Below are 25,368 nucleotides of genomic sequence, written 5' to 3'. Positions count from 1 at the left end.
CGTATGCGTTTGAGTAAGACAGAATGATATATATTATATAATATAATGTAAAAACTAAATCAAAGATGTCACCACTATTATCGAATTTGGAATTAAAAGAGTCTGTACTATCGACCTTGATTGAGTTGGGTAATCGGTTTAGCATCCCCTTAATGCTAATATACTCCTGAACAAAATGGAGTTGCCGAAAGATTCAACCGAACCGTAGTTGAGATGGCAAGATGCATGTTACTTGAATCACGTTTACCATCGACGTTTTTACTGAAGAAAATCAAGAGGGAGTTGTCGATCTTTAAAATGAAAGACTTTGGGCCAATAAATCAATGTCTTGGTATCAAATTTTAACAAGATCGTCAGGTAAATCGTATTTCAATGAGCCAAAGAAAACTCATCGAAAGAATTCTCCGGAATTTTAAAATGGAAGATTGCAAGCCGGCTCCGACTCCACTTAATCCCTCGGTGAAGTTAACGAAAGCTATGAGTCCTAAAAATGAAGAGGAACGTGAAGAAATGTCAAACATACCTTATCGAAACCTGATTGGCTCACTGATGTATGTGGCTACTTCTACACATCCAGATATAATGCATGCTGTCAGCCTGTTAAGCCAGTTTAACGAAAATCCAGGACCCGAGCATTGGAAAAGTGCTAAACGCGTCCTGCGGTACTTACAAGGAACGAAAGACTTAAAACTCGTCTTCGAGAAAACAGGAATGAAGTTAGTAGGTTTTGCAGATGCCGACTGGGTAACACTGATGACAGGCGTTCTTACACGGGATATTTCTTCCAGTTAGCAAATGCGACAATTAGTCTTTCCGCAAACAGAAATCTGTCGCACTATCTAGCACCGAAGCGGAGTATATGTCACTCTCTGAAACCGCCAAGGAGGCGATACACCTTAGGAAGTTCTTGAAAGAAATTTTGGGACTTCACCAACAAGTAACTATCTATAATGACAATCAAGGTGCAGGCCATATGACCAGGAATCCAGTTCATCATGGAAGGGCCAAACATATTGATATTAGATATCACCACATCAGAGATGTCGTAGAAGCTGGAATAATAAAGGTGGAATACCAACCAACGGAAGAAATGCCAGCTGATGCTTTAACAAAAGCTCTCACTTCAGAAAAGCATAATAGGTGCATAAAAGAGATGGGCTTGAGGTCATGGGGCAATTTTTTGTTTGTTTGTTCTGTTTTTATATCTGTTTCAGGTCGCCACAAAATGCTTCTTGAGAGGGGGTGTTAGATAATCAAATCAGCCAATTCGTGGCGACATCTCCATTAACGCTTGATCCAACCAATCGCCAGAGTGCATGGATACAAACTTCGTTTCTCCCATCTATGAAGCTTTATTTTCTATATGCACACTTCGTCGATCGCTTGTATCACCCCCTTTTTGTATGTATCTCAGGCTAAATAAAGCTGTGTCTTGTGTTCTCTCAAAAGTGCCACGTCTATATTACTTCCACATATCGTTCACAGTAACATTAACATTCGATAATAAATAATTGTATTATAAAATTGTTTATGGTACTTAACTGAAGAATTCCATCCGCCATATTGATTCAACCACTTTGAATTTTCAAATTTTCAAACCGCCATAACGATTCTGTCATTTTTCTTATTCAAACATTTTGAATTCAGATACGTAATATTATATTTCGTAATGTCTAAAAAAGAGAGTATCATGGAGGAGCGCGCGCGTAGCGCGCGAAAGGGATGTGCTAGTTTTATAAAAAAGGACTTAATAATATGTTTATATTCTAAATTTTTAATTGTTTATTAATCTGTATACAGAATTCTTATATACTCATAAAAACAAAGTACTAGAAGAATTTCATATTACATTATATTTCTTATCTACCTCTTTAGTGGCGATTGCATACAGATTGCTTAACGTAGCCGAGGTAGTGAGCACTTTTTTATGTGCTACAACGCAAATAAATCGCTTAAATCTTTAATACCGACGATTAAGGACATTTTGTATTAAGTGATCTAGATAAAATAAATTTATAAATGTGTTTAAACGATAATTTGATTATACACCGTCTGCACTTTTTTAAATTAGGAAAGAATTACTACTATATAACGCATTGGTATCATAAATCCTCCTTTGTGGTAACATTTGTATTATTATTATGATATGGTTAAATATTTTTCCTTATCTCAGCTATAAGCTCGTTTTTGTGAAGTCATATACAATCGATTTGTGTTTGGGGTACCAATGCAAATATTTTCAGAATTATAAAAGTTCAAAGCTCATATGTTCATAAGAATACAGGAAAATATTTACCAACACTTATGTTAATAAAACCCACAAGAGGAGGATTAAATGCATCAATTTTATGTTAAAATCTGCGCATACAATAGTAATAATATTAAAACTTATTAACTATCAGTTATTATTTCTCGTTATTAAACTGAATTTTTTATATCAGTAAATTTGTATATGTATATATCTGTATCGTATATTAATTAATTCTTTGATACCTGTAAAAATAATCTCACTTCTTAAACTTATACTTACAGCTTACAAATACGTATTTAAGTCTTATTTAACTATTAAATTTTTTATTAAATAATTTTTGCCGATATTAACAATTTTTTGACTGAGTTATTTTTAATAATAAAAAGAATTATATTTCTGTAATTTGTCATAAAATGTACTGGAAATTTATTTGTAATAATGGCACAATTACCCATAAAAGTAAAACTAATAGCGTTTTCGGCCCGATCGGGTTTGCACCAACCTGGGTTGGATCATTGGAGTTTTGTGCTCTCCTATTGGTAGAGCGTGCGACGTCAACCAATAGGAAAGATTAATTCAACCAAGGTTGGTGCAAACCTGATCGGGCCAAAAACGCTATAAATTATGTATTATGCTTTATGTTTATTAAGTATAATAGAATGTTACTTAATAAACTTATAGTAAATATTATACTAAATCATAAGAACCTTATATGTAATTTCTAATATTAAAATAAAAAATTAAAACTAAACTAACTAATAAAAATTATTACTGCTTTTTCTTCTAACAAATTATTTAGAATCTATCTTTTATTAGCAATTTCTTTTAATTTCTGTGCATTTAGTGTTAAAAAAATTTTTTTATAATCTAATAGAGACATAATATAAAGTATAAAATATTTTAAAATAGTAGAGTTCGTACTTTATCAAAACAAAAAAATTTGTAGTTACATACACCTACAATTCTTCTGAGCCGCATAATTATATATTACAGGTTTTTATTAAAATAGTAATTTTTCAAATTATAATATATTTTTCATAATGACTTATAACAAAGCATATTATTAAAAATTAAATAACAAATTAATAATTAAAACATACATTCTAATAACTGTAAGTTTATAATTGTTTTCATAATAGTTATATATATATATATATATATATGTGTATATCTTCGATATTTTTATAATTGGACTTATGGAATTGTTAAAACTTACTTGTCTTCTCCTATATTCACTTGTTATTCAATATTAACATTTACTAGATGGCGTTTTGTTGATGGAATGATGCATAAAATCCATTCTTATGTCGAGCAACGAATTCGCGAGAAATGTTCTCGAATATATATCTCAGTATATTTTATGTGACACTGAGATATTCAAGTTTTCTTACGAAGTATATATGTTATCTATTAATCATCTCTGTACAAAATTAAATTAAATGCTTTCATGTTATAATCTTGCGAATATACGACGGTACATTGGAATATATGTATTATAAGGACAAAAATCAACATATTTATTCTTTATATCAATAACTCCTTTGGAATGTTTTAAAGATGCTGTGCTACAATCAATATTTTCATAATCAAAAGAACGCTCAACACTTCATTGATGCAGATTAGTCATATGCTAGATGATTACTATACAGACTTTAGTATATACAGTCTATGTGCTTATCGTTTATCTTTTTTTTTCAGTAAAGTAAAATTATTAGATATTTTATTTATGACTAATTCTGCACAAATCATTGCGCTGATATATCTATATTCACAGTAAAGCACCTAAAAAGTCGTGAATAATAAGTTTTTATCATATAGGTAGATAAAATATGTTATAAATCTATTACAATCTAGACAGCATGCAAAAATCATTTTATGTTTAAAATCGAGACATAAAATATCTTTAAAACGTGTTATTCTGATTTTGAACATGCTGTCTAGGAAATTGAACATATCATTTATCAACAATGAGAAATTAAAAAAATGTTCCGTTCATATCGTTTATACTAATATACTTATCAAATTAAATATATTATGCTAATTGTTAGGATTTAGATATTATGTTATGCATCGTAATTCTATTCAATTATTAGACTTCGCATTTTTGGAGCTATATGTACAAAAATTTACTTTTATACCTATATTCACGATATCCTAGATTCACAACAATTGACAATCCTTGATAAACAGGTTTGTCATACTTTTAAATCACTTTAATTTTCACATTTATTCGTATATTGTTCGATATGACTTGCGTGCGTATGTTCACACGAACTTTCGTACACATGTCGTCAGTAAAGTTGCGGATTTGTTATTGATGCTGTCAATGATCCAAAGTGTTAAAAAAGATTGAGTTCACTACAGCCTAAAGTGTAAAGTCAAGCTTTACATTTTAAAGATATATAAAGTACCTTTTTCATGAATATTGATATCAAAGCTTATTATTTGCAATGTCTAAAAAAGTTCGCTATACATTATTGACAAAACTAATCTGTAATGTATCGTAAATAGTATGAAATGTAAATATAACATACTTATTTGAGAGATACATACAATACATATTTCTACTTCTAAGAACTATTACTTGCGTCGTCATATTGTGCAAAATATATGATTATACATTGTTATTTTTCAGTAACATATAGCGTTTCTTTATTAGACTTATTAATTTCTACAACTAATTTACGTATTTATAAAAAAAATCTTTTATTATTTTTATATCGGCAGTGGATGCATGCAGTCCGTGTGTACACACATTCGTCAGATATTAACTATCAGCTACAAACTACAGTACAATTATTCATCGTCTTGAATTGAGCGATGACCGAGATTATTCACTTTTGCTGAGACAACATTCGCACATAAGGTGATGACTAAAATATATATGTCAGAATTAACAGTTTGTGGTCCGCCGCGATACTGTACGTGGATTCGATGTTATAATCTACTGACGGCACAGTGCCGCCGTGTAAGAATATCTTTTACCGATAGTATGTTAAAACTCATTGTATTTATGGATTAAAATTTTATATTAAAAAAAAACAAAATACTTTTGCTGCTCTGCCTCAGTGTTTTGACAAAAGTCTCCTTTTTTTAATTTGATCAATCTGCTTTCACTGACTTTATCTTACCATAAAAACGAAACGAGCAATCTGTTTGTGTGATGGAACTTTTAATAAATTATATTAAATTGTATATATTTGTTTTTGTGGCTCAAAAATGTATGGCCCAGTTTATGTTATCGTAATTTGCTTTTGTCAGATGTTGCTACAGTTTAATAGGGACTGCAGACCTCAAAATGTTAATTAAAATGAAACACATACGCACACACACACACACGCACACACATATATATATAATAAAATTAACGAATTGGATATGTAACTCAGAAGCATATATAATATGAAATTAGCATCTAAAATGCCTCGTCACGTTATCACCAGAATCTAAATAAAATACATATATTTATTGTGCAAATTTAATACATTAAGGTATTTCTCCGAGAAATTGATTTCTACAAATTTTTTTGAAATTTGAATATTATATTTAAAATAATTGTGTGTGTGTGTGTGTGTGTGTGTGTGTGTGTGTGTGTGTGTGTGTGTGTGTGTGTGTGTGTGGTTAAAATGTCAAAGACCCTAGCGGTGCCGAAATGGAGATATTCACCTTCAAAGTTTCAGCTTTTAATACGTAAACTCCAATATCAAACCTTGTCAAAGTAACGTTTTAATACTTTGAGGCGAAAATCTTCTACAGATTTTTTAAAAATAAATATAATGTAGAAATATTATAGGAATCTTATAAAAAAAAATAGGGAGGTCTAGCGGTGCCGTTTCTGAATTAGAGTAGTTTAAATTTGTAATTTGATGAAATTCTCCTTCTCGCGCGCCGAACGGCGAGACAGGGACATGCTGTTACTACATTTCAATTGTCTTCAGTGAGGGCTAGTGCTCGTGCATACAGATACAACATTTATGCGTATGTGTGTGCGTGTGCGCGCGCGCGCGTGTGTGTGTGTGTGTGTGTGTACGTCCGCCTCAAAAGTTTCTCTCTTCAGAGCGCGCATGGAGAGGCATATTCGTAGATTGTACGCGATTAATTTTCTAGCGCGATTATAGCCGGAGAAATACCTTAAAATCAGTTGATAATTCCTCTGTTATTTTAAATCATTTGGCCAATATCTTATCATATAGATAACAAGCCTATTTACGATTGTCATCTCGGCCAATATTAATTATGTTTTTTACTAACAAAAATTAGATTACAATGTCAAAACATAATACACAAATCGGTAAATAATATTTATGAATTTAGATTTAGATAATGTTAAAACATTAACTAACAAAGACAGTGTATCATCTAGCGACGAAGGATAACATTGCAATAATAAGCGTTGATATACTTAAACTAAACCTATCTGCGGACGCACAGTGAAGATAATCTTTGTGATAATATGAAGGTGGACGTTCGTTTCCTGCAGACTTACACCACTCCTTTCGTGCTGTAAATTCCGTCTAAACATAAAAGAATAAAGCAAATTCGGTTACTAAATTACATTTGGTTATATACCTATTATGTATTACATATTATAATCCATATGTTATTATGTAACACATATATATGATGTGTGTATATATACATATATATATATCCATACCTCACAAATATCTCGGCAAGGTGGACAAATTAGAGCACCTTTATGCAACCAGCCATTCTGCATAATTCTTATAATAATCTCTTGTCCAGCATAGTAACAAGCATACGTATAATTGCCGACCTGACAAAAGAGATAATTGTCTCTTAATTTATCCGTATGTAGTTGCATTTTGAAGATTCTTATAAATTATCTATTGCATTGTAAAATAATTCACCATAATGTGTAGTTTCCCAGCTTCGCATCTATATAAATAGCAACCGGAGCCCCAATGCTGCCACTGACGTGCTTGTTTGCAAGTTCTCTCTTCCCACATGTCATTAGTGTGGTCAAAACACCTCGAATTAGGACCGTATTTTTCTAATGCAAAATTCTTGTCTGGGTCTAAAAGAAAAATGTATTTCAAACGAATTCCGTTATTTCTTCGGAATACGCACGTGATGTATGTGTCGCGTAACTTACGCGGATTATTCTCCTCGTAAAGACAATGAGAACCTCTGACTACTATATTCCGCGCTCTCCACGTGAATTCCTGTATGTAAGGACAGTAATCTGCCAGAGATACCGAACCGCCGTAGTATTGTTCCTCTCCCGATGGTACGTGGGGAATTGAATCGAAGTTCTGCAATGGAAGAAATCGTCAACGGAAATTCTTCACATAACGCGAATATTCTCGTGTTGTCTTCTGATGTAACATCGTCGGTGTGGACATTTTATTTGTACGTTTGCTTCAAAATATTTCAATAGATTATTACTAAATATTTCTTACTTGGTATTTCTTGGGTAGTGGCTGCAAATATTTCACCAGATTACACAAGGCCACTGATCTCCGATCGTCCGTACATTCGGTCTGCAACGGATCCTGTTTCACTTTGTTGCAAAAAGGATGTATCGATTTTCCTCTGAAATATTTTAATATTTTCATAGAATTTCATAGTGATGTATGGTTCATTTTTGCTGAATATCTCAGTGTACTCACGGTAACGGCTGATATGATTTGGTAGATATCCATTCCTTGCAGGATTTCATAGCGAAATTGCATCCCAGATTTTTCCCCCAGCCTAGCTCTTGCGCCATCGAATAGTTGGCGCTGTACCAACCGGTATCTTCCATAAGAGCAAGCGTTATCCTCGAGTAAACTGGATTTTGCGTGTGTGTCCCTGTCATGGCTTCATTCTGAATAAACAAAAAACCAATTTATGATAGCAAACATTGTTCAAATTTTTTTATTGAAAAATTTAAACACGATGATATGTAATTCTACAGATATTAAATGTACCATATGTATCATAGAATTAGGATAATAATAATATAATTTGTTAATACTTAAAAATTAAAATAATCAATGTCTTCATTTCATTTTATAATAAATGCGGAAGCTTGAAACTGTTGGTACCATTATGTTACACTTGCGGTAAAGAGGATTCAACATTACGCACCTCGAATACACGTTTCTCCCAATGTGTTAGAGCTGTGCCATCCTCACCCTGGTCTTCCAATTCTGCGCCCTCGAGTTCCGAGCAATTGAAGTGCGCTTGAACCTCGGTGCGGACCCGAGGCGTGACTATCATTCGCATGGTTCTCTCTACATAACCGCCATGCACTTGCCAGCGAGGCCTGACCACGGTTTTGATCGTGTTCTCGCTCCACTGGTGCGTTTGTAACCTGCCCGAAACGAGTATCGAACGTTATTAGCATATGCTGATTTGGTAGTCGAGAGCTACTGCTGTCGTCCAGTATAATAACCTCATCGCTATGACATCATATATCATATTGCATTCGCAAATGCATCTCACTCGCAATTGAATCGGACTTTATTCATAAACTACTATCCGCGAAAAAGTAGACGAGAAATAATAAAACAAAATATATAGCAGGCATTGGAATTTTCAATTTTTTTCACTACAAAATAGAAGGTTATTGACCTAGCGAGAAATGACATAAACTTTAATTAATGTCAAAATTTTCATATCGATGTCGATTCGACATCAATTTCATGAGATATATCTCGCTAGGAAATAATTCAAAATCTGTATGATTGTACTTTAAATCATCAGAAACCATTTCAAAACTGCCATAATTAATTCAGGTGTTATTTTCGATTATTTTTTTAAAGTTCTGCTTTTCTATTACATTATGCTACTATGCAATCGTTGTTTGTAATATATTATGTGTCGAACGTTAAATATCTCCGTAGCTTTGTGGAAATGTACGATATAGATAAATATATAATTATATTACAATATATATCTTTCTCTCTTACGCGCACGCTAGCGCGTATTTTCTTTCTCTTCGTCTGTCTCCCATATAAAATGATTGATGTAATACGTTCGTGAAATGCTGTTTTCGACAACGAGCAGCCCCTCCTCTATCCAATTTCAATATGACGGATGAATTTGCGAATGGCCATTTTACTGGGAACTCATGAGTACAAGATAAAAAATATTATTACGCTTACGCGTCAATACAAAATCACTTGTCACCGTATCTCATATGCATAAATTGTTAGGAGCACAAAAGTAATGTATAAATACGATAAAATACGAGAAATCAAATGTAACGTCGACTGTGACGAAAAAGCATTAATCTCGTATTATGAAACAACGAATGAAGGGGATTAAAGTTGCGTTGTAAACTTCATTTCTTACTTCGTGCGCACACTTTTAAATCCCGTCGGAAAGCTTTTTAAAATTAATTCGCGACAAATCGCACGAACTAAAAGTATCGGCGATTCGTATTTTATATCGTACGTCAATTTATTATGATTTAAAATAGCGATTTTGCCAATTTAGGTATACTATTAAATTGTTTGAATAATGCGAACAATTTGCATTTGTATAAAATAGTTAATTAGAAAATAGGTAAAAACCAATGTAAATGTGTAATTACAATTAGCATTAAAAGCTCAACAAGCATTATTAATGAAAGCAATAGATATTATTAGTGAAATTATGCTAAAAAAGAATAGTATCGCAATACTTCATATTAAAATCAGCAACTGTTAGCAGGGCTAACAATGAAAAATTATTTCTTCTGTAGATAAAGATAAATATACCTCTATCGTTTCACAAACAATCATATCTGATATCACCGTATCGTGTTATAATATCTGTTCCACTGAAATCTAAGATTAACAAGGATCCCTCCCCCCTCTCTCTTTCTCTCCTTTACCTTTCTGCATGGCATATATATCTTGCTGTAGATTAACGTAAACCTTAAGCGTAAGAGGATCTCCGTGGAGATATTCAGGTGCAGTAGGCTGAGAACGCGCAAACTCACGAACGGATAGATAACAGGAGATGCAGAGAAACGTTGGAATTTGTAATGGAGAATGTATAGTCTTTGACATGGAGCGAAAATGGACGGAAAGAACAGTTTAGAGAAGTAGCAAAAGACGACGAGGAATAAAAAGGACTGATAAAATTACGGGAGATAGAAGAGAGAAAAAAAATTAAAAAAGATGAAGGGCTATGACGAACCGGGAACGAGCAGTTATTTCCGACAAAAATCTCTGTCCCTCAATTTAAGTATTGGGACGTCGCGTCATCGGGAAAGAATCATAAAACTCTCTGGCAGAAAGTTCCTGAGAGTTTAAGAAGTTCTGCATACATCACCAAGTGGCTTCATAATTCTGTAATGCTATGCAATGCGATGAGCGATGTGATATTAGGGGAAAAGAGAGAGGAAGTTTTATCTGCGCCAACATTCGAAACGCAAATCAACGCGATAATTCATAAGATCAGTTGAAGAAACCAGACACACTTGGAGAAACGCTCTGAGAACATACTGGAAAATTATACGCCAGAGCGAGCGTTAGGAAGGGACTTGTGAAGAACGCCAAAGTCATTCCTAAAATCTATTATAGTCCGGAATGCCGTGGATCTGTTGCTGGAATTTCACGATTCGGAGTGGAAAGTCGTCGATTTTTGCCACTTGGCGGACAGACCGAGCGGGATAGCGAATTGGAAAAGAGAGTTTAGAAGAGAACATGAGAAGTAAGTACGATAGTAGGAAAAGTAACGGATGGAAGACGGGGAAACAGATAGAAGGGTACGTGAAGAAAGATCGTATAGGGAAGAGCTCGCATCTGCCAACGCCGGAAGCCAGTTCGTTACGGTCCGTCGACTCGTATAGAACAGGAATTTTCCAATTTTAAAGGCAGATACATCGTCAGACAATCGCAGGAGCAGGAAAGAGAAAAATGGCTAACGCATCCTAGTCGAGTGATGAGATGACGAACAAATCAAAGTAGGTATCTGTGTTTTTTTTCTCTTTTTCATTATATGAAAGTAAAGTAATATCTTCAGCATAATTGAGTGTAAAAACTTACGAAAAAAGAGCATTTATTTATTTTCAAAAAGTAGAATGTAATGAATATTTATCAAAGAGATAAATTCATCGCATTTTAATCAATTGATTGAAAACTGTACTGATAAATAAAAAATGTCTCGCGAAATACATATTTCAAGAGTTTGATCAATAACAATATTATTTTTTTATGCTTAAATATTATCTGTATGGGATTGTAGTTTCAGTTTGAGAAATTGTTAATGTTAACTTTGCGTTAAGCTTTGTTCGTTGGTAGAAATTTATGTAATGTAAATTTATGTTATTTAACCCTTTGAAGACCAGAACTTTCTAACAAAGTAACTTAAGGAAAATCTATTGCTTTCTAAAAATATTCGAGGTCGCTGAATTCGATTTTAGTCTCAGAATTCTAAAATTCAAATTTCAAAAAACTAATTTGATTATCGTGAAACTTGGATTTCAGAAGATTTTTGTATTTCTAAGTTTGAATGTAATCTCTCTCTCTCTCTAAAATATCGAATTTCAAAAGGATAATGACCTCTCTAAAAGAAGATCCAGTTTCACAAGATTCATAATCATTTGAAAGTCGGTTTGGAAATCGGTGCGTTAACTGTTTACATATTACCTACTGATCAGCTTTACATATAGCAAAATTGGAAACTTGATGTTATACTTTTCAATTAAAAACTCTCTAAAACCGAGTTTTACTTTTTTTTTTTAAATTCTATTCGCTATATCGAAATCGCTATTTTGAATTTTTTTTACATTAGATTCGAAAAAGCATTCAGATTAGACCAAGTTTTATAAAAATTGAGTGAGCAATTTATAAAATAAAAAGGAGTGATCTCAAACTGAGAGATCATCAGCCCACAAAGAGTTAATTGATTGTAAAGAGTGTGATATAATATTCTAAGAATATATTAAACATTTTTTAACAATATTCGTATTTGCAGTAAAATTTAATTAAAAATATATCTTAGTATTCGAGAAATTATTCATCGACCTAATTTAATTTCATACTCAATGAACGAACTAATATAATTTGCGCGTCTTTCATGCTTAGTAATAAAGGAATCTTAACGTAAGATGTACAAAGGGCAGAACGTACTTTTCATTAAGGGGTGGTTTTCCAGTATCGCTTCTTCTAGGCGTCCTGGGCTCACCATTCTCGTCTCTATAGAAAGCGTATAAGCTCACAGAAAATCCTAAAGCGTGCAGGATCTCGTGTTTAACGGTGCTGAGCAACGTTTCCAACTCCTGTGGTTTCGTGCTGATGCTTCCCGGGCATAGATTGGCATGACCAGCTATCGGCCTAAAAGCAATTTAGTTCGCTTCAGCAACCGCGAAATCCTCTTTCGTTTTTATTTTAATTATAGAGTCTCAAAATTGTAATGTGCGTATCAGTTCTTCTATTGTCATTTCCTTGGAAAATACAAGAGTTCATTAAGATGTTTGCAAGATAAATATATGATTAATGAGAGAATAAATTTGCATAGACGTAAATGCAGAATTTTCGCAAAGAATATTTAAATTAATATTAAAGCTGTGTGATGCTGGCTGTATGTTAGGTAAAATATTTTTTCACGCTCGAATATTTTAAGGATTTTTCCATAAGCAAGCGGTAACGCGACGCACGAATATCGTCGATCTATCACGATCAGACGTCGTGCGAATAATAAAATTCGCGCAACGCCATTTACATCGACCGTGGTACGACGTGCGCGACGTATGTACTTGACAGACAAATTTAATCTACTCAATATGCGTTCACGTTTCGGTAGAGTCAAAGTTAGACGTCAAATCAGAGAACGTCGAGTTTTGCTTCTGCAATTTTCGATTATAAATTCGGTCTTGGAAAATATGTCGATTTTTCGAACGACTCGTATAATATGAATAATCTATAATTATGGTAATTAAGATTTAATCAAGATAAATAAATTATTTGTTCTTTACCCTTTAAATCCTTTGGAGTGGAATCTCACTCTAAAGAGTGAAAAAGAGTAGCAGAATTTTTAATCTTTAAAAGTGAGATTTCACCTCGGATTTCACTCTTCAGAGTGAGATTCCATTCTAAAGAATTTAGAGAGTATACTATATCTTATTACTACGTATAAAATATTATTTTAATACAACTGTAGCAACTATATATATATATATAGAAATAAAGTAGAACAATTTAAAATAAAGATAAATTTATATAAACAAAACGATGCTTAGAAATAATTCGTTGTGTATAAACAAAATAAAATATCATTTTAATTAAAATTATTAATATGAGAATCCGCCATTGTTAAATCGCTCGCTTCGTACAAACAGTCTCTCTTATAAATCTTGTCAAATATTTAATCCGACGTTCTCATGAAATATATTCATGCCAGATGGTGTTTGCCTTCGTCTCTACCCTTCCGTTTATACAAATAGCTAAAATTGCGCATGTTTCAATCATGACGCACACTTGTTCAATGTATTAATGCATTATTAATGACGTTCTCAAATATCAAAATATCTAAAACTAAATTCACATTACTACTAATAACTCAATAATACTTTTTATTTTATTATTAACGACAATGTTAATGACAATAGTGTGCAAAACTTTTATTAAAAATATTATAGCACTAGTTGAATTTATACAGTTTATAAAACTGTTAAAGATTGTTTTCATTGATTAATTAAACTTGAATTTACCGATCCAAGGCTGCTTCCTGTTGACAATGAGCAGCGTAGGCTACTGTTAAGCCCTTGTGACATCTTTCAGTCTGCATGGCGGATACATAAAAGACAAAATCAGCACCGTCGATTCCCGGACCAGCTTTACTTCCTTTAGCTATTCCACAATTATGTCCCGTCGCATTACACGTTCTGCAAACCTATAAATGTGCACGTTTTAGAAAAACATAAAAAGATGTACAGTAAATAGAGAAAACATTGTTATTACCTTAAAGAAATTAAATAATTTTCAATTTGGAAAAAAATAATTGTTAGTTAAAAATGAAAAAATCTCATATCTTTTGAAGAATTTTACATCGACATAAAATGAAATTATAAGCAACATTGCTCATCGTAATGAGTGTCAGACACACAAAATATTCTAAAGAAGATTACATCCTATAAGCGACGAAGTATCCGGAAACATTAACGCTGACGAACCGGAGCGGAATCGCATTATCGTCAAGACACCTTCGGCGAGGAGGTAAATAATTTTACGCCGTCAGCAAATACCGTCAACAACAAGGGTGATGACGCCCTAATAAGTTATCCGACACCAATTCGCCTCTCAGAGCCACTCATCAATTAGCGTCTCTCATTTTCAGGGTGTCGTTAAAGCATATCTCCTTAGTACGAGTTTCAGTAATCGATCAAGATGAAATGTCAATGAAATATCGTATCTCTCATTTCGAATATACGTGATCTACTTGAAAATATATATAGAGATCTCCGTGGAGAATATAATCCGTCATCTCACACAAAAAAAGTAAATTTTTTATCAATTAAATTTTGCTTTATATATTATGAGCAATAAGTTTGTAATTAATATTTGCGAGTAATTATAAATGAATAGATTCAATTACAGTAATTATAATTACTAACGTAATCTGTATATATCGTTGTAATGTCATTATAATGTTTTAATAATTTTAAATTCTTTAATTTTTTAAAGATATATTCTTTGATTCTTAATATTTATAGTAAATCGAGTTATCCCAAATATATATAATTATAATAAATTTTAATGTTATTAAAAATCCAATATTAAAAATATTATATATGGATTGAAGAAGCATCTGACGCTGAAAATATACTGTATGTATATACTTAACAATAAATAATAAAAGTGTTCAATTCTTTAATATATGTTAAGTTAATCGCATTAGTCTAATTTTGATATTTCGTGTGTTATTTAATTAAATTAATTAAATTTAAATTTAATCTTTAATTGAATTATTACTCCTTCTTTATCATTAACGTTAAATATAAATTCCTTTTTATTATCTAGTATTTATATTAGATGGATAACCACAAGAATTATCCACTTAACGCAAATTACAAAAAATAAATCAAAATTTACTATGCAGATTTCAAATTCTATTTCAAAAATTCAACATCAAAGTATAATTATGAAAATTTTAGATGACATATTTTTAATATAATTAACTTTTTGCGCATAATACAATAATTTAAATAGATAGGATATTTTTCTAAACTTAATGGTTACAAAGTTACAACAAGGTTACAAAGTATATAGTAGACAGAGCACATAAAATGCAAAACACCCTAAAAAGCATATTTTCTATCTTTCTTCCATAAATTATATTGTAGATTTATTAGCACAGATTTTCAATCGATTATTCTTTAATAAGAATTAAAATGGACATTATTGTCTCTTCTAATTTTCAACATGGAATACAAAATTCTATATTAAAATGAATATTATTTGAAATTAATTCACAAAACAGAATTTTTGCTAAAATATATAACCATGAATTTTTGACTATTTTATATCGTAAACAAACAAATAATTCATAAATTCCACGTGATTCCCCAATGCCCAAAATACCTATGCCAATGCCCAACTACTGCTTTGACTGGCTCCGATATTTATTGCACGGTTTAACTCGGCTTAGGGAACTTATCGGGTAATTACTTACGTCAAGATGGTCTTCCGGGACGCGTACTTCACCGCACATAGTAACAGGACGGCAAGTATCTATACAGTGTGTGTGGTGGTCCTTGACGAAAACTTGACTACTCTCGCATTTCCTGCAAACATACCGAAATGCCAGAAATTATTCACGGAAATAAAGCTCGTCAGAATTAGATTCTGAAATATCGCGTTTCCGCAAGCGCACCAAAATACCGAAAAGTGTTCATGGAAATAAAGTTCATCGAAATTAAATTATAAAATATCGCGATGTTAGACAATTAACATACGCGTTGCAATTGTTTAACATTATTTAATATAAATTTTTGATGTAAATTATCTTTACTTTCTGCAGGACATTTATTCTGTAAATCTGAAAATACAGAAATTTCAATATAAATTTCCACAAGAATTATGTAATACTAAATTTTAATGTACATTCAGTAAAAATGTTTTATATTGTATCCGCATAGAGACCTTTTTACAAATACATTTCGTTCTGAAGGAGAAAATAGCTATCGACCTTTACAAATGAAAGAAATAAAATTTTATTTTTCCTTTCTATTAGAGACACTCTCTAGAAGAACTTGCGCGAAATTATTAGCTATCACTTAAAAGAAAGCATTTGAGAAAGCCGAGTGAAATTGCGGATATTAATGAAAGAGAATCAGAAAAGGGTAGAGTCATTTTAAATACGAAGGAACATAAAATAATTACAGAGATCTGCGTTATATAAAATAGATTAACTTGGACAAGATTAACTTAAATTAATGGCAGTGTAATGACACTAATATAATTACAGATATTTCTATATCAGACATTAATTTACGTTATATTATCTTCTCTCATCCGTATTATTTCTCAAATATATATTTTCAAATACGTAATTTAATTAAATGATGCATCTGTGTATGAAAACGTTTTCACATATGCATGTGTCAATAAGTATTCAAATGAGAGCTTCAGATTAATATTCTATTAAAGTCTACTTGAAATTAGTTCCTGTGTAAACGTGCTATGTATATGTAATACAGCATGATAATATTGACGAGGTATATTACAATGAAGTTGACTTCACACACTCTTCTCTTTTTCTAAAGCACTATATACCCTCGCGTACGTTTTTGAGTGGTATTATCTGACGAGAGTCAAAGCACGACAGCGACGCTGCTTCGGGACATCCCGACGGAACTGAAATGGCTATTGCAGGACAACGATGTTCCATCGACGACGGACGATATCGACCTAGTATATACTTTTATAAGGTAAAAGTGGATACGACTATATCAGATACGATGGTGCTACCGGCAAGCAAGGATAAAGAGGGCTCTAGGGAGAGGTGAGCACTAAAGAGAAGGTGCACTTCGCTAAATAAACGTAGTGACACAAGCATATATGTTCGACATTTCTGGTAAGAAGACGTTCTCGCTGATGTTATCGAAATTGAAAAAAGAATGATATGTACCTAGTTGTAAATTTTTTCATAAAAATAGAAATTAGTTAATCAATTTCGGCACAGTATGAAGAATATATGCCTATAACGTGTAATTACCTTGTTGCAAGTTGAATGCTAATTAAAGAATAACATGTTATCTAAAAACGATTTTTACAATTTTTTAATACGTGTGTCTTTTGTTCGTTTAATTGATATTTTTGTTGAAAGAGATGTATTAATTACATTCTGACAACATTACGCATAAAATATCAAAGTCAGGAAAATATTATGAATATTAAATTTACTATAAATGATTACAATATACGCAATATATATTTCAAGCTATAATAAGAAGTGCGGGAAGGGGGAAGAGAATTAACCAAATCTGATATCATGAATGAATTGATTAATTTTCATCAAACAATATGCGGATAATGTTAACATTCAATATTATACGACATTGATCATTGCAAATTGGATGGAAGACCAAAGGAATTAATTTAATTGCATCATTAACGAGAAAAATGTCTATTATTAATAACGATATATAATGTAAACTGCTAGTGTACAAATTTTGCACTATTTTACAAAGAAAAAAGAAATTAACTTCCCAGTACTAGTTACGTGCAAATTCAAAAAACTCTTAATTGTCTACTAAATCTTCAGCTTCAAGGGATGTATGCCAAATGTATAAGTCGCTAATCGGATTAGCGACTTATACGTTTTGGTCGAGTTGATTTGCGTAAGGCAAAACAGTTTTCTGATTCCATCGAGGAATTCTAGATTCATATTGTCGATAGGAACATCTGGTTGTCCGAAACTTTTAAAGAAAAATTGTCCAACATGTACCATTCACAATAAAAATATTTCTTGCGTTCAAAGATCATGATGTATAAGACTTTCAATTTCTTGAAATTTACGATTTCGATCCTGTGTAACGCCGAGCTTCGAAATCGACCACGTCGTCCATAGGAAGAAACGCTGTCCGTAAATAGTACAGCAGTTTCCAAGCAATTTACTGTTCCGTTAAGAGTATCCTCCGGCTACTTCTTCTTGTGCCTTCCTCGTTCAAGATCCTCGCAGAGAAAACGGAGGTGCGACTTAAACCGTTTCTCTATTGCCGACGCGAGATACATTCTTGTCAAGATAGAATCTTGCAATTTCGGGGACTTCGCAAAGTCGATATCTCTACCAGTTTTTCGTGGAAATTATGCGCATTTTCCTTTCCCAAAGGAAGTGAAACACTTCAAAATGTTTGCTTATGACAGCGAGCATGAAATGTGCAAAATACTAAACTTATTTTTTTATCTTAACAATTTTTTTTTTCGTTTTGAAAAACATCGAGACATCAATAGTTTAATCATATGAGTCAGAAAAAAAAATTTTCCTATATTAAGTTTTAGTGGCATAAAGTAATATTTATCATTTAATTCCTCGAGAAGAAAGTTTAATAGAATTTTAATCTAAAATTTAATATTACACATATCTATATGTATTATGAATTCAGAGAGACGTTTAAAATCTCAAATTCTTAATCATATTAACATATGATATTGATTCCATTATTTAGGTAATTAAAAAATATAAACGACAGAAAGAAAAATAAATTACTGATTCTTCAATAATGAAACTTTATCAATTTAAAATAATTTAGAATAAATGAAGGGCTAAGAGCCAGTAATGTAATAAAAAATTTTAATTTAACACATAAAAATGATTATACATACGTTTCGACACCGATCGGGTCAATGTTACAGTAACTAAATTATTGTCGGAAATCTATGCAGTTAACAGTATTCTTCATGTCCTGTGTTATAATGTTGCCAGTTAATAAATAAGACGTCGTTGAAAATTCTCGGTAAAACCATGATAATCTTATTAGAGAAAAAGTCGAGAATATATGAATAAAAACGCAAAAAGATAGAGATTCACATCGTGACCACAAAGTTAATAACATAAAATAGACCAACTCTTCGTTGATTTTCGGTAGTAAAACTGTAATAGTCTTATTGAATATAGTATGTTGAGCGTGTATAAATGAAAATGAACGTAAAAAGTGGTGACCCACGTCGTGGTAACAAACAGTTATGACTTTAAAAATTGGAGCAAATTTGTAAATGAAGTAACAACGAACAAATGATTTCGACGATATCGAATAATGTAATCGATTATTACGGTTTAACTGCCGAGAATTTTCAACGATGTCTAATTTATTAACTGGCAACATTATAACACAGGATATGAAGAATACTGTTAACTGTATAGATTTCCGACAATAATTTAGTTATTGTAACATTGAGAATAACCCGATTGGTGTTGAAAGTATGTGTAATTATTTTTATGTGTTAAATTAAAATTTTTTGTTACATTACTGGCTCTTAGTCCTTCATTTATTCTAAATTGTTTTATACTTGTGGAGCCTTATTCTTACTTATTATTTTATCAATTTATACGTGAGCTATGAGACCAATATAATTTTCATATAATTATATCATGTCTTATATCATGTTTATTTATTAAAAATTTATTTGAAGCATATTTATTGTATTCTCTTTTTCATGCTCGGAACAATAGCAATTTATTTTATAATAATTGCTTCATATTTGCCTAACGTACAAATTTAATCCAACATGGAAGCGCGGGCTTACAGAGCTTAATCCTTTCGGGATGACGATTGATCCCATCAAAATGACGTTCGATCCCATCTAAATACACACATATGTGCAAACGATGAGTAAGCGAAAATCTTCTCTGTTATGGTAATCAGCGATACGTTGCATTGGCAATGGAAATACATATCGTAATTACATAATTATTATTTATACAGTTAATACATATAAAGTTCATATAAATTGTAATTTACGCGCATGCTATTCAAAATTAATATCAATATAATTTTTAGTTTCAAAATTTAACCCTTTGAGGATCGGAGCTTTTCAACAAAGTAACGCGTATGGAAGATCTATTTCTAAACATTTCTGATTGAATTCTTTCTAGCTTCTTAAAATTACTACAATCTTAAAATTAAAAAAATTAAATTACCAAATTATCTCGTAGACCAAGTTTTATAAAAATCGAGCGAGCAATTTACAAAATAAAAGAAGATAATGGGGTCGCCGTACCACAAAAGGTTAGCAAAACTTCAATGCCATAAAAAGAATGGCAAGATTCTTTTTAAATATGAGATTTTTTGTATTTTTATATTAATGCTGAAATTTAACTTGCTAATTAAGAATAACATTTATGCTATACAAACATTAAATTGCATAAATATTTTATCGTACGCAAACGCGATTCTATACTGAAAGTATACAATCGTCGTCGGACTATCCGTAACTTCTTTGATATCGGAATTTTCGAAATTTGGGAATACTTTCTGGCATGATGGCAGGGACGAAGATGCTGATGGTGACTTCTAAAGAACTTTATCGTTCAGGTAACTTAAAGGAGTCCCGAGCACTTTGAAAGCACCACTCCGTTGCACTTACTCGGGACACGTAATGCCGTGAGTACGGATTTGTTGCAGTGACACGCTTTCTGCATTACCAAGAGCTCGTTGGGTACCGACACCAACCCAACATCCTTCGGTTCCTCTGAAGATGTATAACAGCTGGTGGAAACCACACGATTCACAGTTATCATGTGATTGAACGAAAAAAAATTAGATAAAAATTAGCACATGATTTTTAGATCTATAGCGAGACGTACGCACTTTGTTTCCAAGTATATATCTATGTCTAAGGATGCGTTCGAGGAGGCATTCATTCCAGCCTTGTTGTATATTTAATGAACGATGAAGATAGAATGACACAAAAATACTGCTAATAGCGTCTCCCCGGACGCACCCTAAGAATTACAATTTTTTTTCTATTTTTTTTTAACAAAAAATCTTTAATTGTCTATAGACAGGCCAAGGATTTTAATTTGATTAAAGATATATTTATCTCAAATATAATATAAAAATTCCAAAATTTAATTTCAATCTTAAGCGAATAATAGAAATTTCATTAACACTATTATAACTTATATCGTGCAACCGCAAACTCTCGCAGCATTCAAGTGATAATGTTCTTCACTTAGCGCTCGAGTCAGCCTTTGTAGCAAACATACCGAGAGATAAAAGCAGAAGGCGTTTATATGCGCCTTATGCAGTTTATATGCGCGTGTTATATATGTAAAACTTTATATATATATATATATATGTGTGTGTGTGTGTATATATATAGATATATACATAAGTAACTGAGAATGCTCATCTTCCTTTGAAAACGGAAATCCGTTATATTCGTCTCCTTCCTGCATCCTTTCAGCCACAATACCTTACATTCTCCTTCGTTGCAACAAAAAGTGTTAATGTAATTCTAAGGTTATCTTAGTACATGTGTATGATGTGTAATCGTGTCATCTCTTCTCCATGAAAATTTAATTGAATTTGCTGAATTTTTCGTATTGACTTACAGTAATGTCTAATATTTTTCACCTTATCATGTCTACGTTAATTAAATTATCTATTTAAATATTGGATAATTCATACTCTATTACAATTTTAACACGAGTCTTATTAGAAAAGACTGAGATTAGAAATTTTATTGAATTCGTAATATATGAATGTACTCGTCATATATTGGTTATGTAAAGCTATAACTGCTCGAACACTGCTGCATGTACTCCTAAATTTTGCACAGACATAGAGTAAAGTAGCTAACGACGAAGTAGTTAAGGACGAAGAGTACTTAAGAGAGAAACTTCTCCCAAAAACGGCGGGTAGTCATCGTTGAATGGTACACCTGGCTTGTCTAACATATAAAGCGGCATACTACTTGCGTACAGATCCTTCATTGACGATGAAGTAGATACGGCTGAGCATGCAGTACGCTCAACCGAAGTCAACAGCAAAGCAAACTACTGTGGCCTACGGGTCAAGTAGTGTATTCTCGTACGTGATCAGCCTATACCACTACGTAAATGTTAGCAGATTCTAACTTGCGGTAACTAAGTCCGCGTTAACACTGACCACTAAAGACTATACATAAAGTAAACCTACCTAATGTAGAACGCTGAGTACATTATTAATTTTTGAAAACTTTCTATGTGTACAAGGATTAAATTGAGTTCAGCTCCAAAAAACATTTCAAAATTTATTTCGTTATCGAGAGTGACGGGTAACAGAAAGAATGTCGGAAATAGAAAAAGCCGAGATAAATGGGATAAATACAGAGTTATCGAAACGAAGATTAATGCCAACTCGTTAATTACCTTATACTTCTTGTCGAAATGACAGTAGTTTTCTTGAAAGCTGATATATTAAGTCAAAAAATGAGGAAAAAGTATGAAGAATGAAGGAAGAAAAACGCAAAGACATTGTCGATCAATTTCATCTAATAGCGAATAGATTCTCATATCTGTCATGTCTTTTACCTTATCAGTTTATATTTAGAAAATAGAAAGACGCCACCAGTGAAATCGGCGTCAAGAGTTTCCCTACCTAGTGCAATTTGAATGCAATAACTACTTGCAATCCCTTTGTTGCTGGAATAAAAGGACTGAAGAAAATGCACAAGAATAGACGGTCTATTGTCCGCCCAAGATTTACTATTCTTTGTAATGGAGATTCTAGCAGCAATGTAATGAAAGAAGTTCATAGATATATCAAGCGTTATAATCGTATTTATTTGATATCATAATTATATTTAAAAAAAGAACTATAAATACATAAAAATAATATATTCTTTAGATACATAATAAAAATAAAAAATTGATAATGTTGCTATATAGATTTCTGAGTTTTCTCTTCTAAAATTAAAGAGCATAAAGTTAAAACGAAATAGTAATCTATTTTTATAATTAATCAATAAAAAATCATATTCAAAAATTTTTCGCTTAAATTCCTCAATTACGTATCAGATCCAAAGTAGAGCATAACTCAATCAAAGTTATATCTGCAATAGTTCATTTATTTCAAGAATCTTTTTCAAGAATTCTTTTTCAAGAATTAATTTCAAGAATATTTGTAATTTTTTTACGAAAAGACAGTTTATATAGTTAATTAAAAGCTTAACATTTCCGCATTAACTGTAATTATAAAAATTGATGTAAGAATATTATCTTTCACACTCTAGTTTTGTTTTATATACTATATTACCCATTCAAAGCTTTTACGCTAAAACTTTTTTACACGTATGTCTGTTGATATGTACAGTGTAAAAAAAAAACCTCAATAAGTAGATAACATTAATGAGTCATCACGTGGTTTGCGACTGAAGTTAAGAGATTGAAGCTGACGTTAATTAGAGCGGTACACGTCATTATCCCTTTTCAGTAGCCTACGTTTCTCGTTTCTACCGCGTCGTGTTCCGCGTTACGAACAGCGGGGACGTGACGCCGCCAGTATATGAGCTCGGAGAATAGAAGGGAAGATTGGTTCTCTTCGACATAATTATGCCTCTTTGACGTAATTATTTGTAGACATGTGGGTGAAGCGCATGTAACTTCGTCAAAATGCTTTCATTCATTTCCGAACAAGCTGCATGCATTTCAAACACGAGATTCACATTTTCCAGATTTAGAAGATTAAAAAACCAAATTTGTGACTGTGTACTCATGAGTGCGGTATAATTTCGTCACGGATTTACAACGTCGGTTCGCGAAAATTTTATTTTCGTTTGAAAATCCTCAATAACTTTTATATAATTTAAGGCATCACACTGAAAAAAATGCATGTAATTTTATATGGAAATTACATGTTTATGACTGAAAAATTACTTAAATTACTTAAATATAATTGGAAATTTACTGGAAATTGTAAATTTCATCATATTTAGGTAATTTTCCGGTCATAAATATGTAATTTCCATGTAAAATTACATACATTTTTTTCAGTGCACTAAACTTGTTAAATCAGCATCTAAAAATCCGAATCTTGTATTTGAAATCTCTTAAAACTAATATGTAATGAAATGAAAAGCATATTATTTTTAATTTAATCTTATTATAATAATTTATATTATTATAAAGTAATAATATAATAATAAAATATAATAATATAAATAATCTATTTGTATCGAGCAATCTATTTGTATTTAGAATGGATATGAGAACAACACCGAAAAAATTGTATTCTACTTAATTTAAGAATATCCTACTTACGTATAGTATGTTTTCCTCTAAAATAAGCGCTGAGACGATCCTCTTAATTTAAGAGGGTAATCATCTAAAAATTAGTATATTCTTAATATGAGAATGTACAGGATGTCCTATTTTAAACGATGATCTCAAATATCTGTTGAACAATACATTTTAAAGAAAAATGCTTTAGACAAAAGTTGCATGATTTTAATCATCAACAATCGTGTGAAGCGCGCGTGTAGCGCACGTGTAGCAACAATCGCTTTCGCAAATCGAGAATATATTATTAATTTAAGAAGAAATATTCTTATATCTGTTAAGAGGAAATATTAAGTACATTTTTCAAGAATACAATTTTTTCGGTGAATTTATCCATAAAAACTTGAAGTATCTTTTTTAAAGATTATTTATTTATATATTTCTAGGTATTTTATAGCAATTATAATATACCGATAAATAAATGTTATATATATTAGAAAGTAAACTAAATTAATTTCACAATTAATAATTAAAAATCTATTTGCATTAATTAAAACATCTTTTAATGTTTGATATAAATCAAATATAATTTCTATAGAGTCGACCCCTACTATGAAAATCTGATAAAGAAAATTCGTTATTACGAACGAATAGTTAAGGTGATTCAAGTAACGCGCGAGAGACGCTGGAGATCCAATTACAATGATCTGTTAACTCACTCGAAGTTCACTAATTATCCTTTGTAACCTGTAACCTTTTGATACCGCGTACTTAAAGTGTAGTTGACGCTAAGAAAATTTTTCAAAGCTGCCAGCGGCTAATAATTAATTTTCGTGCAATGTCGACGTGCAGGCAACGAAAAAAGCTCTTCCATGTAGCGACGTCACACAAGCGTACTTTAAAAAAAATCGCACCGTTACAGGGATTCTGAATACATAGTATTTCGTTAATTAGCTGGTATTAAAGCGCTCCCT

General features: G+C 31.8%; 1 protein-coding gene across 1 annotated transcript in view; it reads right to left on the bottom strand.

Annotated features, from left to right (window-relative positions):
- Positions 1–6,575: 6,575 nt before the first annotated feature.
- Positions 6,576–25,368, bottom strand: part of Invadolysin (leishmanolysin-like peptidase, invadolysin) — a 299,512-nt gene continuing 280,719 nt past the window's right edge. Inside the window, exons 5-14 of the mRNA XM_018520496.1 lie at positions 15,863–15,974; positions 13,902–14,083; positions 12,322–12,525; positions 8,345–8,570; positions 7,885–8,081; positions 7,675–7,807; positions 7,368–7,527; positions 7,123–7,289; positions 6,909–7,028; positions 6,576–6,765 (exon numbers count right to left, since the gene is read on the bottom strand). Of these exons, the coding sequence (XP_018375998.1) occupies positions 6,607–6,765; positions 6,909–7,028; positions 7,123–7,289; positions 7,368–7,527; positions 7,675–7,807; positions 7,885–8,081; positions 8,345–8,570; positions 12,322–12,525; positions 13,902–14,083; positions 15,863–15,974 (1,660 nt within the window). The 3' untranslated portion in view covers positions 6,576–6,606. The remainder of the gene's footprint in view (positions 6,766–6,908; positions 7,029–7,122; positions 7,290–7,367; positions 7,528–7,674; positions 7,808–7,884; positions 8,082–8,344; positions 8,571–12,321; positions 12,526–13,901; positions 14,084–15,862; positions 15,975–25,368) is intronic.

The sequence above is a fragment of the Trachymyrmex cornetzi genome, unplaced genomic scaffold, assembly GCF_001594075.2.
Source record: "Trachymyrmex cornetzi isolate Tcor2-1 unplaced genomic scaffold, Tcor1.1 scaffold908, whole genome shotgun sequence".
Taxonomy (NCBI): Eukaryota; Metazoa; Arthropoda; class Insecta; order Hymenoptera; family Formicidae; genus Trachymyrmex; species Trachymyrmex cornetzi.
Note: the sequence above shows the minus strand (reverse complement) of the source record. Positions and strands in the feature narration are given on the sequence as shown.